This window comes from Montipora capricornis, chromosome 2, assembly GCF_036669925.1.
Source record: "Montipora capricornis isolate CH-2021 chromosome 2, ASM3666992v2, whole genome shotgun sequence".
Classification (NCBI taxonomy): Eukaryota; Metazoa; Cnidaria; class Anthozoa; order Scleractinia; family Acroporidae; genus Montipora; species Montipora capricornis.
In genome coordinates, this window is record NC_090884.1 from 22,440,535 (window position 1) to 22,458,034 (window position 17,500).

General features: G+C 39.5%; 2 protein-coding genes across 3 annotated transcripts in view; one reads left to right on the forward strand and one right to left on the reverse strand.

The window, feature by feature from the left end:
- LOC138039102 (CCR4-NOT transcription complex subunit 10-like) overlaps nucleotides 1-10,034 on the forward strand; it is a 25,823-nt gene extending 15,789 nt beyond the window's left edge. The window contains exons 11-20 of one of the 2 annotated variants that reach the window (XM_068885279.1): nucleotides 1,245-1,447; nucleotides 3,818-3,936; nucleotides 4,316-4,501; nucleotides 5,073-5,153; nucleotides 5,817-5,930; nucleotides 6,482-6,609; nucleotides 7,213-7,263; nucleotides 8,250-8,371; nucleotides 8,754-8,829; nucleotides 9,392-10,034. In XM_068885279.1, the coding sequence (XP_068741380.1) occupies nucleotides 1,245-1,447; nucleotides 3,818-3,936; nucleotides 4,316-4,501; nucleotides 5,073-5,153; nucleotides 5,817-5,930; nucleotides 6,482-6,609; nucleotides 7,213-7,263; nucleotides 8,250-8,371; nucleotides 8,754-8,829; nucleotides 9,392-9,504 (1,193 nt within the window). In that variant the 3' untranslated portion in view covers nucleotides 9,505-10,034. Of the gene's footprint in view, nucleotides 1-1,244; nucleotides 1,448-3,817; nucleotides 3,937-4,315; nucleotides 4,502-5,069; nucleotides 5,154-5,816; nucleotides 5,931-6,481; nucleotides 6,610-7,212; nucleotides 7,264-8,249; nucleotides 8,372-8,753; nucleotides 8,830-9,391 lie in introns of both variants that reach the window. The other variant, XM_068885278.1, reaches the window with a different exon arrangement.
- Nucleotides 10,035-12,507: 2,473 nt separating this feature from the next.
- The window catches only part of LOC138039106 (probable ATP-dependent RNA helicase DDX59), a 12,909-nt gene continuing 7,916 nt past the window's right edge, over nucleotides 12,508-17,500 (reverse strand). Inside the window, exons 4-5 of the mRNA XM_068885284.1 lie at nucleotides 15,237-15,386; nucleotides 12,508-12,947 (exon numbers count right to left, since the gene is read on the reverse strand). Coding sequence (XP_068741385.1) covers nucleotides 12,633-12,947; nucleotides 15,237-15,386 — 465 coding nt within the window. The 3' untranslated portion in view covers nucleotides 12,508-12,632. The remainder of the gene's footprint in view (nucleotides 12,948-15,236; nucleotides 15,387-17,500) is intronic.

The window sequence follows — 17,500 nt, forward strand, 5'->3', positions numbered from 1 at the left end:
TTAAAGTAGTGGCAAAAGTTGGAAATCGGTTTCTTTTTATTCACGCTACAATGTTGCAAAGTTAGCCAAAATCCCATACATTTACTGTAATTTTAACCATTTTTGCCCCCCAGCGAGGATGGCGTCAAAAACTGTGGAAAGTTCTATGGCAAGAAAAGCTGATCAAATCAAATTAAATTAAGGTTGTTTTTGATGCAAGGGAGGAAAATCAGAGTAACCAGAGAGAACTTGTTTGAAATGGAGTAGAGAACTATCAAATGCAAACGGCAATCCAGGAATTCATCCTGGACCAAATTGGTACACTGTAGAAGGCCATTGCTCTTAGCACAGAGCTTTCCCCGCTGCTCTCAAATAAACCACGTACAGAATGATTTACCCTCACGGATGTTAAATTATGGGGTAAACTGTTTCAATTACTGCATGCAAAATTGAGTTGACAGCAGTGGTATGAAATATTTAATTTTTTTGTTGTTTTAGTTTTGTTTTTATTTTTTAAATAAACTGAAAGCAACAGAATAATTTATTTTAAAATATTCTGTTGCCTTCAGTTTTTATCATTTCTTCAATCAGTTATCATCTAGAGTGATTCCTTGGATATTAAAGCATTTTTAATTGGGCAGAATTTGGCTGCAATTTTGCCACAACCATGCAAAATTGTTATTTTTTGGAACGTTTCATCTGGGTCCTTCAATAATTTACAATTTTATAAATGCTTTAATAAAAGATTTTTTTACTGTGTTTACATGTATGTCTCATGATTTGTCAAAAACTCCCACATTACTGGTACTTTGTCATTCTGCTCCCAGTTGTTAGAGTAGGTTAAAGCCTCAGGATACATTGAAGTACTATCAACTGGATTAGTACGGTATTAGTTTCCATTTGGTGCACAATGTAGTTCGACAATTTATCTGCTAGCCTAAGTAGTCATTAAGTTAATACTAATCAGTTATTCTTTTATATTGTTATTTACCTCATCTATTGATTTGTTCTGTGTCTTTTCACAGTTAAACATAATTGTGTGTGATTTATTCACACTTCAGCCTGCACTGCTAAACAAAACTGTTTTTAAAGTCATAATTCATTTTGGCACCAAATCCTTGTATGTATTGGTTGTCAAAACCAGTGCCAAGAAGACAGTTATTAAGCAAAGGAGAAAAAAAATTAATGTCTTCTTGTAGCATCTCACTCCTAGAAAATTGTTGAAAACCATGGCCTAAAAGCTACACTCTGTTTCACTTTTCCAGATGCTTCAGTCTCCAGCCGCCCTCTGGTTACACTTGGAGTGAACCGCCGTCATGAGATACTGTATAATCTAGGGATTCAGCTGCTTTTCTCTGGAAGACCTGTGGCAGCATTTGATTGCTTGGTTGAAGCTGTTCAAGTTTATCACACAAATCCTCGTCTTTGGCTCAGGCTAGCAGAGTGTTGCATTGTATCTTTTCAGTTGGTGAGTGTAATAATAATTATTATTGTTGAGTGTAAGACTCCTGTTCTCGGCAAACATGGCAGTATTTTGAACATGTTGTAACTTTGATATTTGTGGTAAACCATATATTAACAAACTATTACAATAATCTATTCTACTTGTGACCAATGCATGTATTTTCTCTTCACGCAGTTACGGACTCTAATACAATATTTGACATTGCTCTTTAAATGGTGTGCTTTTTTAGCTGCAGGGTACATGTTAGCCTGTGTACAGCTGCCCTAAAAAAAATTGTAGAGGAACATCTGTGATTTACTGTTGATAATTGTGTTCAATACCACATGATTTTTCCTGGAATGTATGGAAACTGATTTGATTGGTTATTATTCCCCGATCATTACATCATTGAAACAACAAGTTTTTATTTTTATTTCTCAAAACAAATATCTTAGGTTTACATCAAAGTCATGAAAGTTTGTGTGTAATTTGTGCATGACAAAAAATACAGATAAAAATCTTTTGAAGTACGAGCAGAATTGTTATCTATGGAGGTTAGGTGGAAATTGATTCTATGTACATTCGTAGAAATTGTTCTTCAGCGCTGAAGAAACGAAAGGGTGCTCATGACGAATCTTCATGAGGTGAATAGCATGATTCAAAAGATTGTTTACCCAGAAACGTCTTCTGCTGTTCCCTTACCATTCAATGTAATCCCAACGCCTTGCTCAGACCAGCCTAGCATGATTTTCAAGAACAGGCTACAAAGAGTTTTGGGCTGGAAGATTTCAATCAATCAATCCAATTTTGGTCCGGTTTTATCCCCTTAAACGGGGGTGGCCGGATTTACCCCACTTTGTCAGCAATCTTTCTAACTCCCACTCTCCATTTTGCTTGATTCATGGTGTCCTTTTTCTCCAAACCAACACTCTTGCATGCTCTCCTTCTCCACTTGCGTCTTCCACATCTTCTTTGGTCGTCCTCACTTCCTCTTGCCCTTCACTTTGAACTCCAATGCTTTTCTCAGAACATGCCCATCATCCCTCCTCAACACATGCCCGTACCATGTCACTCCATTTGCCTTTGCCATCTGAACCACTACAGTGTATTTCCTTCAGTCCCAACATCACCACACGTTGCTCTCACCATTGCTCTCTCAGTCCTTCTCAAAATTGCTGTCTCATTTTCCCTCAGACACCATGTCTCACTCCCATGTCACATCGCCACTCTTACACAACTCCGATAAACCATTCCTTTCACCTTCAGCGATAACCATTTTGAGTTCAGCAACTCTCCACAGTCCCTGAACTTCAACCAGGGAAGGAAGACAACAGGTGAGGTCATCGGCAACGATAGGGGCTGCTCTGAAGATCAGCGACTTTCTGTACCCGGTTGGAAGACTTGTACACACATCCTTTCCTTTGAAGAGCGCTTCTATGCATTTTTCTTGTTTGCTTTAAACCCAAGGAATCTGAAAACTATCAGACTCTCTCTTCAATTTGCATGTTTGGAATCTAACGCATTGACCAACATTTTGAAAATTTAGCTCCAAAGAAATGTGAGCCATGCAAATTTTGGTCAGCGTAGATCACTCAATGATAATTATTTATGCAAAATTATTCCAGAACGCGATTACCAACAGTAATCCCAGACGCTCCTCTCCGATGTTTGAGGAGAGCGGGTTGCCTTACACAGGCTACAATGGGGGACAAAACTCTTAGGACGCTTGACATGATCTGCCTTTATTTCTCCCCTTTTCCCCCACCCCCCAAGCAATGTTGTAGTTTGTGCGGGGCTGTACACTTTACCCTGTCCTAAAAGAGTTTCCTCATTCCAACATTGTTTGGAGGGGGAGGGGAGGGCCATTCGCGGTATCCACGTGGTTAGAGAAGTGCATATTATGCTACATTTGAATATTTGAAAAGTAAAGGCTCTGGAGGGAAGGTTTTCCATATCCGTTCCAAGGAGTTTTGTCCTCCATTGTAGGTACATGTGAGCTAGAAGATTCCAATGGCTAGTTGGGGCATTTGAGGTGGCTTATGAAATTATTATTAATGAAAATAAAGAGGAATTCCCTGGGATGTTCATTGTTTTAACAATGCGATTCAATTTTTTTCGTTAAAAAAAAAAAAAACCACAAAGTTAGGCAGTTTTAAATTTATAGCTTTTGATATATCAAGCTTTTGGAAAACATGTGCTCTTAATTTTTCCAACATGCATTGTTTACTTTAGGAAACATGAAAAGTATTGAAACAATAGGTTTTTCATGATTTTGTTGATAACATATTATCTTAATCAATCCAATTTTGGTGTTGAGGTTGATATCCTAATAAAGCACTTTTGACTTCTACTGTATTTGATTAAAATGGACACACTGTATCTTTTGTATTGCAGTCTGATGATTTTCGACAGAAGTGTATCAAGAAGAGTGATGTTATACATGATGTTGTTGGTTCAGGACCCCATCGGAAAATTGTTTTGTCTCCTCAGACAGACAAACAGCCTGGCTCTGAGTGAGTGACACTGACAGCTGTGCACCTACAATAATTTAGATCCTCACTGCTTACATGTAGTCCTTTAAATAAACCTTTTGTCAAACTGTAAAGCCCCACCTTCAAAATCAAGCATTTAGTGCAACTTGATTGGCCATGTGCCCACTTCTCCCAACAATGCATCAAAGTGTTTGATTTAACATTACTTGCCTTTTTGGCCACCTGCCGTTCAGTTTTGTAAATTACTTATTTTTATAGTTGATTGTTTAGCAGGATTTTAAGTGTCCATTTTATCCACTATGCTGTAATCTAGCATTTGTTCTTTTGAAAAGCATTGTATTCGCAAACAATAAAAAATAATAATGATATTTTGACAAAGTTGCCTCTTTGGTTTCACCAGAGAGAGTAAAGGCCAATCAGCTGCAATGCCAGCCTGCACTCTGGCATTTGCTTCACTGTGTCTTCAGAATGCTCTGATGTTGCTAAAGAGTGCAGAGGTGACTCCAGTTAATGAATTAGAGAGCATATTGGAAAATCAAATGCCCAAGGAAGAAGATCCATTTAACCAAGACACAGACGCTTTGAGGTACAATTCAAGTTAGTTACCAAATAGTTTGGTGTTTAATGTAAGAGTTGCCTTGCACATGATATTAGTTTAAAAGTATAATAATATTATTATTTTCTGATTTTGAATCCTGTACCATGAATATTATTCTGTTCTTATTCTATTATGTATTTTTTCTTTTTTGTTAAGTCTCTAACACTAAACTATGCCACATACATGTAAGCCTTTGTCTTAGGCTTTTTGTTGAAATCATTTTTCTGCATTACTGATAGTTAAATACATAGATACAAGGTATTTTGAAGTTTGAGATAAGAAATAAGGATTATTTGAATGCTATTAGTGTTACCTTGTGAAGTTGAAATTTGGCAAAATTGAATACCAGCTACCCCAATGTACATTTGTACATGTACTGTCGGTGGACAGATGTCCAACAGTTCCATGAACAGCAACAATCAGCTGACAAAAAGATGCTTTTGTTGTTGCTACATGTAGTCACCCTTTGCAATTGGGTCTTAGTACAGGTCTGTGTATGAATATCATAGCAAAACAGTCAAGTGTTGCTTCTCAGTGACAGTGGCTCTGGTTTTAGTAGGTCCTCATCTATACAGAGTGAAACCAGTATTCCTGCTCCTCCTGGGCCCCCTGTGAAACTTCGTGAGCTTCCACACCTAAGGTAAAGCAACTTAGCTTAAACTGATTGGTCTTTTAGCTGACACTGCTACAGTAACTCTAGATCCATTGAATGTGGGAAATAATTTTAAATCTCCTAGATTGAAGTTCAGGCGTTGCATTAGCATCATGATGGGGTTATGGGTTCTATAATATGTGGATGTATGTAGTGTTTGGTTTCTTTAGGGTTGTACATGTTATTTTTAGCAGTAAAGGTAGAACTTTTTATGAGCTAAGGAGCATAAAAATTCAAATCATTAATTGATTATACTACTACTACTACTACTACTACTACTACTACTACTAATAATAATAATAATATTATTATTATTATCATTGTTGTTATTATTATTATTATTATTGTTATTATTATTATTATTATTATTATTATTATTATTATTATTATCATTATTATTATAGCAAAACAAAAATAATTAGAAGCCATATTTGCCTTAACCCTTTGACTCCCAAGCCGGCCTGAACTGGCCATACTTAGTATATTATTCTGTCTAATGCCAGACAATTTTACTCGTCAATTGGGAACCCCGACAGGTGATATACAAGAGCCAAAATCGTAATGAAGTTGTTTTAAACGTGGGGGCAGCCTTAGGGCTTTTTTGAAAACTAATGCACCTTGTTGCATTATTTTGTTCTGGTGTGATTTTAGGTGTTCCATTCTAGCCTGCAGTGCTTATGTGGCACTGGGTCTGGGAGACAATGTGATGGCCTTAGCTCATGCACAGAGATTGCTATCGCAGTCAAATCTTGTGGGAGCACTCAAGTTAGTGAAAAGTTCTTTTTCCAATAAGCTCTTAAATATTGATCATTATTGAAGGTATGACATACAGAGCTCCAATAAGGAGTCTTCACTTCTTGAAGATGAGAAAAAAAGCAGATTCCATTTGTATTTGCTCAACAGATTGTACCCTTGAATGAGCAACTAATAGATAACCAGCTTATGAATGACAGAGAGGCTGCTTTGATAGAAACAGTCATCCTGTTTTTCTTATGTACATGCAGGCTAGTGATCATTACACAATTTTTAAAAGCAGGTAGAGATTTGTACCAATTCAAGGTCACCAGAAGCATCTTGCAGCCATTCACAGGTTTAAGGTCAATGAGCGTACATAATCTAAATGGAAAGAAATATCTGCACGTTTAACCAAGATTTTTGCTATAAACACAAACTGCCTTTGGGCGTAGCTGCCAAGGATTAGTCTGCTCTTTGTGCTATCTGCTGCTAAGTTCATGTCAAAAAAATTAATATGGCATTGCTATTTCTAAAGGATCTTTGTTGGTTAGTACTTTCTTTTACTGTGGTCCTTCTTTCAGGTTTCTGGGTCATATGTATGCTGCAGAAGCTCTCATCAAACTGAATCGCTTACCTGAGGCTATTATGCATCTGTCGACAGAGAATATCAACAATATAAATATCACCCCTCCCACTTGGGCAGCTGAAGGTTGGCATAAGTAACATAATTGATTGCATCAGTATACTCCTAAAACATTCTTACATTGCCTTTTGATAGGGTATGCCTGTTTACATTGATTTTTCTATGTGCCGTCTTCTCAATCAAAGTTTACATAAATGTATATTTGTATTTGTAAAAAAAGACAATTGACTGCACCAATCTTGATACTCAAAGGAAGCCTCCAAATATTGTGCCGTTCCATTTACCCAGGTCCTTCTTTCATTAACTCTGTTCACTGCTGTAATATTGTACCTTAAGGATGAAATTACCGGCTATGGCTATCTTTCATTCTGTTTTGGTGACAAATGTTATTAGTACTAACTTCTCAGCAATGAGGGCTCCTCTTACAAAGACCTGGTGGAGAAAGGGGAATATTTGCAGTATTCATCTTTCTTGCTCTGACCTGGTCCTTGATGCTAACATTCATTCCTCTGAGGCTAGTTCATCATTTTGTGCATATATTATTAATTTGCGCATTCAATGTTTATTTTTATATACAGGGGGTGTATTGAAATTAGCGCTGTTTATCAAAATTCGTTTACTTCGTCTGGCAGTTAGCTGATGTAATTTTGTATTTGAATTATTTTCAAGTTATTTCAAGCGACAGTACTGATAAGGACAAAGAATTTTCTAAACCACATGGTAAGATGTATTAACACTCAATAGGATCATTGATACAGGTATATTCCCTTTGCACACTCTTTTCACACTCTTTGCACAGTCTTTTCAGTGTGTGCTATTCGTAGTATCTGGAGAGCAAAGGAGTTGGCAATAAACCCTAAAACAATATAAGATGTTTAAATACCAGAACAGTTGCAGGTTGCCACAGCTGCTATACTTTTGCGATGAGTGGGAGAGAACAACTGTCTCTGAATCAAGCAATAAATCAATCAGTCCACAACCAATCAATTTACTAATTACAATCACTTTGGTCTAATACGAATTCTCAATTACATTGATTGCTTCAAGGAGAAACTTTCACGTGGGGTGGGGGTGGTCCAGTTCTGCAGGCGGATGATTGATTTGTGGCTGCAAATCCGCTTGGAGATTGGGGTTAGTAGGGGGGAGGGGATCTTATTTGTCTAGATGGCGCAAGAGCAATAAAGAAATCTAGAGCGGTTTTCAATTGAGTGTCGAAAGTAATTAGCGAATTACTTTGGTTTTGCATTACTTCACTCAGTGATTGGTTCAAAGTTCTCGCGCCACTTTTTCAACCAATCAGAAGTGAAACCAAAACCAATCGTGGCTCGCGCGTGCACGTTTTCCCGCGATTTGTGTCGGCTACGTGTAATTACTTCGAGTTTTCATTGGTTTACTGGATTGTCTCCGTCCTTTTTGATTGGCCAAAGTAATTACTTTGGTTTTGGTTTTACGACACTCATTTGAAAACCGCTCTAAGAACCATATTTACTGGTATTAATAACTGATCATAAATTGATTGTCTTGTGTTTAGAACATGAAAAGAAAATTACTTGGGAACTAGTGGTTAAAAAAGAAAAAACGTTAAAATTGTAGACAGGAAAAGAATTTTAAAACATTGAACATCATCTAGGTTTAATCATGTGGCTTCGTTTTGTGCAAAATTAACTTTGAGAGAGAGCGTGTGTATTTGTGTCTTCCTTACACAGCTTGTGAGAAGATGTACTTTCCTCAGTCTTTAAGTGAAGCACGAGCGTCATTTCTGGTCAATCTAGCAGGAGTATACAGCTTACGCGGTGAATTTGACAAGGCACGCAAGTGTTTGCAGCAGGTAAAACGTTTCCTTAACGGTTACTGAATCTTCAGTCCTTAGTTTTCTTTCGATAGAATATGTAAAACAGATCGGAATTAAGTGACATACTGCGAACGGCCAAGAGGTTTTTTGATTGACCGCGAAGTGGACAAATATTCCCCAAAACGTTACTCGTGTCCACACAAGGTTTTTAAAGGGACATAAAAATAGACGCTAGTCATGTGAGGATAAAATGGTCAGGTATTCGGCGAAACTGGCTAGATAATTGGAGAAGGTACTCAGTTGCATCCCAATTCAGCTCATTCATTTGTATTCCTTCCATTCCTAATTCCTGAAAAAGCGTCAAGTCAGTGATTTTGCAACGAATTAGGTAGCTAAAAAGTTGTTTCTCTTTCTGAAGGCTTTTGTGCAAGGTTATTCCAAAGAAATGTCCTCGCGAATGGTTTTACTGGCAGTCTACATAGAGCTACAGACTGGTGAGTATTCTCAAATGACAAGTTAAAAAAATGCACTAGGCGCTCTGCTACCACAAATTTTGCCACGGGATGACGGACAAGATAAACACCATTTTTTTTTTGGCTCCCATTAAGGAAATGGATGACTGCGATTTAAAAATTGTTACAGGTTTTATGTGCTAGAATTTCGAACATTTACTTTAAAGATGTCGTAAAATTCAAACCAGTGATGCCATCTTGCCTACGAAGTATACCGGAAACATGCAATAGCATGTAACCACTTCGACATGCGACCACACCGTAAAATGCAATTTGCCCAGCTCTCTTGAAATCATTAGCGATTGCAGGCGGCGTAAATAGTTGATGACGGCTCTGGACGGTCGGATCAAATCATTTGAGGCAAAAGATAAGTAGGATAGGCGAAGCGGCCAAACCTGCATGTCTCTAACCGCGTCGCGGTGTTTTATGTAGAATGTCGATATCTTGTTTCAGGGAGTCTAATTAGCTTTATCTTGCATTCATCTGAGCAAACCCTAACCCCCCGCCGAAAAACGTCACGAAATTGTCCTTTTTGTATTTTTAGGGAACATTGCAGGTGCACTGCAGACGATTAAAAAACATCAAGTTGTTCCAGTAAACAGAGGACTCGGGAAAGTCACAAAGAAGACTCGCGCTGCAGACATATGGAAATCTTGAATATCATCATTCTTTGCGCTCAGGGACTAGAATCACTGTTTAAAAAGGAGCCTTGTGTCGTATTCTCTGTTTCTACTTTGTAAAGACATTGGAAAATGAAACGTTGTCTGCCAAGCTTCATTGCTGATTTCATTCTTAACTCGGTACTGGGGCCCGTTTCTCGAAAGTCCCAATAACTTTTCGGACCCGAAAAGCCATTTGTGAAACCGCCAACCGCTAGTTTTGGAAAGCTGATCATTTAACATGTTTTCAAGGTAACGAAAAGAAAAATGACTGTGAAGTTTCACGACTAAAATCCTCTCCGTTCTTGAGATACAAAGGGAATTGTGACACCCGAAAATGGCCCGTTAAGTTTCGGGACATTCGAGAAACGGGCCCCTGGTTCCACTACTGTAAGAAAAAGGTTGGCGCAAAGACGAGAACGGTTTCCTCCCTCTATTGTGCACCCCATTGTGACTTCCGTTAATTCGTCCTGCGCGTCAAGAGGTTTTTTCCCCCTTTCCATAAAAATAAAGTTGATTTTTATTACAGTGCAGTTATATTGTTGCAAAATGAAGCTTTTGAGATATTAGTAGAATACTAACAAACCTTACCTTGTACGCATTGTGCTGCTGCACGGTAATGCTGGGCTAGCTAATTCCCGCGTCACATTGGTAGACTCCGACGTGAGGTTGGATGCAATTCTTAAACCACAAGCCCGTAGCCCGTAGCCAATCATAAGGCCGGATTTGGTACTAAGTGACACGAATGAACCAATTAGCGCGTGATGCATTTGAAGAGGCGTCGGCGATTTTGTTTCGTTGAGAAAAGCGAATCCATTCACGTGCACAAGGAACGGGTCGCATTACAGACCGATTTGTAATTTGCCTGGCTTTAAAACGGCTGGAAAAATCGAATTGCAAGAACTGAAATAAAATTGATGAATAACATTTATGGTCGCATTTTGATTTAGTTAAAATGCAAATGCAAATGCAAATCACCCAGGCGAAATTTTAGCGGCAAACGATTGTCTTCAGTCACCTTTAGCGGAGGGCTCCTTTGTTTTTCGAAATTTGGAAAAATTGGTCAGCCCCACCCAGGCACACCGGCGTCTGTGATGTTTTTTCCTATTTTGAATTTTTGAAAAAGTGAAATCAAATGAGGGGTCGCATTAGAAAAAAGCCGTGTTGACAGATTTTAGTCCCTAGAGTAAACAAGTTTTCGCAAAATCGTCTCTAATGCGACCCGGAATGGAGGTATATCTATGACAAAATTCAATGATCAGTATTTGAAATAAAATCGACAAAATCATGAATGCATCAATCCAAAGCTGAATAGCAAAAGGCCGAAAGAGGCATAACGCAGAGAGAATAACGCAAATAGCCATAACGCGAATAGGCATAACGCAAATGCCATAGCGCAAAAAGGATAACGCAGAGCCATAACGCAAAGAGGCATTACTTAAACAGAAAGGAAAAGTTGACGTTTTTTTTAGACCTGAAATTATTTACGGAGTACGCAGCTAGTCTCCACTCTTCAAAGGGCCTTTGTGTTATGCCTCGGCGTTATGCTTTTTTGCGTTACGCGTTTCTGTATTGTGCCTTGTGACGCTATGCCTTTGCGTTATTCCTCTTTACGTTATGACTATTTGCAATATGCCTTTTTGCGTTATGGCTGTTTGCGTTATGCTTCTGGCCATTTGCAGAATCGGCTTGTTGCCATTCAGCTTTGGATTGATGCATTTAAGATTTGGAGGATTTTATTTCAAATACTGATCATTGAAGTTTGTCATAGAAATACCTCCATAACCCGGGCCTAAGATCGGACATAAAGGTCCACAGGAAAATCTGGCCACTCATCCCGACATAGTGGTCCAGTGCTTGTAAGCACTGCTTTATGCTATCCAGGAAGCAGCACTGCAGAGCAAGCACATGCATGGACACTCAACGTGCTCGATTAGTGTCACAAGGTGGGCAGACACGAGGGGTCATGTTGCAGCCACAAAAAGGTGTGTAATACACACTGAGGCGACATACATTAGGGTCGTGTAGCGGGGACATGTAGCAGGGACAAAATCACAACATTTGCACACACACGAAAATGTTGCGCCTACATGTCTCCTCGTGTGATCGTTACTTTCTTGTAATTGTGCAACACCAAATTTGGGGGTTATTTTGTCCCTGCGATGAGTCCCATGAAGTTCAACAAGCTGAACTTCATGGGACTCGACGTGGACAAAATCACCCCCAAATTGGTGTTGCACAGTTACAAAAGTATCAGTTCACACGAGGGCACATGTGGCTGCAACATATCCCTGAAACATGTACCTGCAACATTTTCATATGTGTGCACATGTTGTGATTTTGTCCCTTCTCCATATCCCCGCTACACGTTCCTGCTACATGTCGCGTCATTGTGCACTACACAAGTTTTTCGTCCCTGCAACATAACCCCTGGTGTCTGCCCACCTATAGTGAAGTCTTTGAAAAACATCCGGCAGCAAGACTTCCTGTTGTATCGATGTAAATGGTTCTCTACATTGGTGGATTAGAATGACCACAAATGCAGTCCTTTAATGGCAATAACATGAACAGGAATCATATCAAGGCAAGTTCTCGCACCAGTAACCCATCCCTATGGACCTCTTTAGCTTGTACGATTTGTTTTCCCATTTCAGACCACGTGATGTTACTCTAGGAAACAGTTACTTTCAAATGTCGTCTTACGCAGGTGTCATTGTATGCGTAACTTAAGGAAAATTCCCTTGGGAACATCACGTGGTGTGAAATGGAAAAACAAAACGTACAAGCAAAAGAGGTCCATTCCCCACACATAACACGGCCAGTTGGTCACCCATCCAGGTATATTACCCTGCCCTCACCCCCAAACAAGATTTCAGTAAACAGACGGGAACCGGTGTTTTCCTGTCTGTCGTAGTTTCCAAGTGATAGGGCCGGCATATATTGCACGTCATTCATGACGTTTGAGCACAAACCGCTGTATCATTTAATAGAAAAGACATCCTTACATTCTCACTCGATTTAATACAAAACTGTAACGTCGATGTAGTTTTTTTAACATAAAAACAAGGAATACTCTTTGACTGTCAGTTGTTCCAAAACAAGACGTTTTCTGCTCTGCAGCAGCAGTTAAGTCGCCTTCTTCCTCCGTGAATTCTTTTTAATCAAGTCCATAAGATTTTCATGTGTTAGAGTATCTCGTTGCCTTCTTTTTCTTGATGAGTGCTTCGTTTGTTGTCTTTGTTGCTGTAAGTAAGGTGAATTCAAAAGCTCTTGAGGCATCGTGACTCCTAAAGGCTGCAAACTCTCTATCAAGTCACGAAATACGTGCTTGTTTGTGTTATTGATAAAAGTCAAGGCCCAGCCAGTTTTTCCCAGTCTGCCAGCTCGTCCCACTTGATGAATGTACTCCTCAACTGATGAAGGCATGTCGAAATTGATCACCTGGAAATGTCACCCCAAGAATACTCAGTCATTAAGATTGCAAATAATTGCATTAACTGTCAGGTATGAGCTGTCTAAGATAAGACTCCTGCACTAGGGCCCCCTTCTCGGACGTCCAGATAACTTTTCGGGCCAATTTCGACTCCAGAGCTCTTCTCGTGACTAAGGGAGAGAAGAGATCTGGGGAACCCTGAAACAAATTGTCTTCTCATTGGTTTTCGTGAAGAACAATCAAAAGCGTCCCTAATTGGTGCATTCGTGTTAGCATGAGCAGTGAGCAGGCGCCGTAAGGTTCACATATCCAATTTTTGGCTATAAGAACCCTACGGCGTATGTTCTCCAACATAGAGTTCCCCAGAACCTTACGCTCTAGCGCGCTCTGGAGCCCGTTTCTCGAAAGTCCCGAAACTTTACGGGCCATTTTTCGGGTGTCACAATTCCCTTTGTAACTCAAGAACGGAGAGCATTTAATTCGTCAAACTTCACAGTTATTTTTCTTTTTGTTACCTTGAAAACATGTTAAAAGATCGGCTTTCCAAAACAAGCGGTTGGCAATTTCACAAATGGCTTTTCGGGCACGAAAAGTTTTCGGGACTTTCGACAAACGGGTCCCTGGTGACGAGAATGTTTTCGGGCCCGAAGATCTTTTAACATGTTTTCAAATTAACAAAAAGCAAAATGATAGTGAAGTTTCTGTTCTTAAAATACAGAGGGAATTGCGACACCACAAAAAGGCCCGAAAAGTTTCGGGACTTTGAAGAAACGGGCTCCTGGTTACTACGTAAGTGCCCAAAGAGAGCACTGTTTCGCTGAATTGTCAGCTTTAATTAATTATTCACGGCAACAAGTGCACGCGCGCGCTATTTTGCTCCATTACTCCACTGAAATTTCAAATAGCGTTAAGTTAGTCTTATTCGAGCGAGTTACCTTAGTTAAAGTCGTGTACAAGCGCGAGTTCTTCAGTTGCTTTTGACTCATTCAAGCTGACCCTTTGCTAACCCGTTGCCGACCAATTGCTAACCCGTTGCTGACCAGTTGCCAGCCAGTGTACAGTAGTACAATTAACCCAGAAGTGTAGACTCGTGAACTGTTTGCTCAATACGGAGACAGTCATAGAAGTGTGTAGTCAATTTGTAATTATTTTCGAATTTGTAAGGCCGAGTATTAACGGACCTTTCACTTTAAGTCTTAAGTTTTAGTTCGAATAGTAATTTATTACATAAACACCAATGAAATACCAAGTGAGCTTTCGCGCGAAAACATATCTTCACACGTGAAAAGATCACTTTTACTATGGTTACATATAAAAACCGCGCCTTTCGATGCCTTTCGTGAAATGATTTTGTAGTTCACTGGTGTTCATACAATAAATAGAATATTACATGGCCGCTTGGAGATACGAAATTTCTCTTCTCGTATTGAAAAATATTTCACTCGTTCACAAATATTTTTAAACACTCGAAGAGAAATTTCGTATCTCCGCGCAGCCATGAAATATACGATTCTGTTCCTTCGTATTTGGCGTCTTTGGTCAACGGAACAAGAATTACGACACGCGAGACAATTCCTCCATAGCCCCACTTGAGAGATTTAAGCGGCACCTTTGCGTGGAACGGCAAAGGACAGGCTGCTGCTTGAAAAAAGCATAAATTCTCTTAATTCAACTTTTCAGTCTCCTTTGAGAAATTGCTCGAGGTCAAACAGGTTTTGTTGATTTTGGACGAAACGCAAATTTCAGCGTTTACCGTTTGCAGACTCTCTGTATCGACATGCATTAACTAACGCAAAAATGGACCACTACTGCTGTGTATTCACTTGGTAATTTTACTATTCTCTATTTTCGAATTCCCCATAATACACTTTGTTTGCCCCCCCAAATTTTGCATAAACCATTGGTTTCAAATGCTCTTGGGAATATGCAGTGTCCCCAAGAGAATTTGAAAACAATAGTTTATGCAAAATTTGGGGGGCAAACAAAGTGTATTATGGGGAATTCGAAAATAGAGAATTACCGCTGACGCGTTTCAAGCGAGAGAGTTCTCGAGATTTAAAAAAAGCCAATCGATTTGACCCCATTGTCTATACCAAAATTATAAATTGATTTTAGTTGACCTTATCAACCAGTACTTGCTTGCCTGGTTAGATTTATTTTGAATCTCTTCTCTAATTGGGCAGAGAAGAAAGTGAACAAGGTTCTACCCTCGATCTTGTTACAGATTTCATTACATAACAGAAATAGCGTGGCGTGTAACTTAGCACTAAGGACGCTTTTTTTGTGTTACTAATTACCTGGCTAACATTGGGGAGATCAATTCCTCTTCCGAGCAAAGACGTACAAACAAGAACAGGACAGTCACCAGCTTGAAATGACTCCAATGTATTGCTTCTTTCACTCTGTGATTTGTCACCATGCATTGGCAAGCAAAGAATACCACAAACCTGAAAAAGTTTACTGAAATTAAATTTCCATACTAAACATGCTGCTGTTTCAATAAAAAAGGAAGCACAAGAAATTCATCATCAACTGGGATGAAATACAGTGGAACCTGTACATAACGGCCCTCTCTTAAGCGGCCAGTTTTTCAAAGTCCCGAGTTTTTGCTCACACAAACTCGGTATTTATTTCCTGTATTAGGCGGCCACCTCTATTAAGCGATCGCGGCCACCAGTCCTATGCTTGTCTTTCTTTGTTATTTTTACCTGTATTAAGTGGCTACCCTTGAACCGAAAATAAGCCACATTCCATTTTATGCAGTATTTTATTGTTTAAAATGCGATCCATCCTCACTATAAAGAAATAACCTTTACAAAGCTATTGTAAGCTGTTAATCGACCGCTTAGTCTTAGTATTGTTAACGCTTTCCTATGGTGGCCCATAGAGGACACAACAGTACATTTTAATATTGCGCTATAAATTTAATGTTTAGTTAATTAATAATCGTTTATTAAAAACTCTCTTGTAGTTGGCTATAAACTAAATTAACGAGTTACTTACACCCATAAGACTAAATACTGTAATAATATTACTATAATTAAGTAAAGTACGATCGTCCGGGTGAGTACAGTCCTGAGAAGGACTGTTTGAGATGACGTTGTCTGACGTTTCGACAACCTGAGCGGAAGTCATCTTCAGAGTCAAGTGATTTGTGTAACGTCAGTAGATACTATAAGAACTCTGGTCGTAGATGTCATTGGTCAACTTATTCGTGATGTTATTGGACGACTGTCAGTTGAGCCTAGATGTAATAGACCTTTTAACCGATACGACGGCCATTTTGATTTCTATTGTTTCGAATAGCTATTATGGGACGCCCAGGGGGCAAATACATATTAATTTGCCCCCTGAGAATCCCATAATGTCTTTCGAAACAATAGAAATCAAAATGGCCGCCGTATCTGCAAAAAGGTCTATTGGCTGGGAAGACTAAACAGTGATAGGTGCGTTTCGATCCGTATATAAGTCTAAGGTCTGTACGAGTATCCTCAAATACGCTGGGCAGTACTGTGAGAGTAAATCAGTGTGTTGTTTGTCTGTCTATGTCGGTGATGACAGTTCCTCCCGTCCCTGAAGAAGTGGATGTCTCTTTTCTCTGCTCTCAGGGAATATGGACATGTATTGCTGATGCGGGACAGAAGCGCATTTAGAGGGTGGCTGGTATTGGTCGTTATTCTCTTCATATATTTGTTACAAAGCCAACTCCTCCTATGTTCAAGAGTGTCTAGACCTGCTGCTAAAAGCGCGCCATTATAACTATCTATGTAAGGAAATACTATTTGCAAAACCCTTTTTTGAAGAGATTCCTTTTTGTCTGAAAGATAGCCGGGGATTGCCTGCCATACTGGGATGGCATATTGTAGCACAGGTCTTATAGTGGTTAGATAGACTTTCAAAATAGACATTTCATCCACGCCGGCTCTCTTTAACACCCGCTGCGAATAAAGTCTCTCACTTGCTCTCTTACAAATATATTCCACATGGGTATTCCCTTTAAGGTCACAGTCAACATGGACACCTAAGATCTTATAAGTTGTTGACACACGCTCTATTACTTTGTTTCCAATAATTATTGGACTGAAAGAAAAGTTGGAATAACTTAGTCCGGCAGTATTCTATTGGTCATCACAGAGAAAAGAATCACGCCGAGCTTCGTCCCTTGAGGCACACCACCGTTAAGAGCCTTCCAATGAGACATGTTCCCACCAATTCTCAAAGCCTGGCGTCAGTTAGTCAAAAACGCACGAATCCAGCAGAGCCATGTGATGGAGAATGAATCGCCTTCAAACGTATTTCAGGAAGGAAGGAATTTCCAGGCCATAACCTCCACGTCTGTTAACTCACTCTATCCTCCTCATCAATCTGCCTACCGAAAGCACCATTGCACGGAAACGGTCACTCTCTCTGACCCAATTCTCACTTAACTGTGGGTTACCCCAGGGTCCCGCCTTGGGCCAATATTGTCTGTAATCTACACAAGCAAGTTATTCCATATCATTAAGCGTCACTTGCCTCATGTTCATACCTATGCTGACGACACTCAAGCGTATTCTTCATT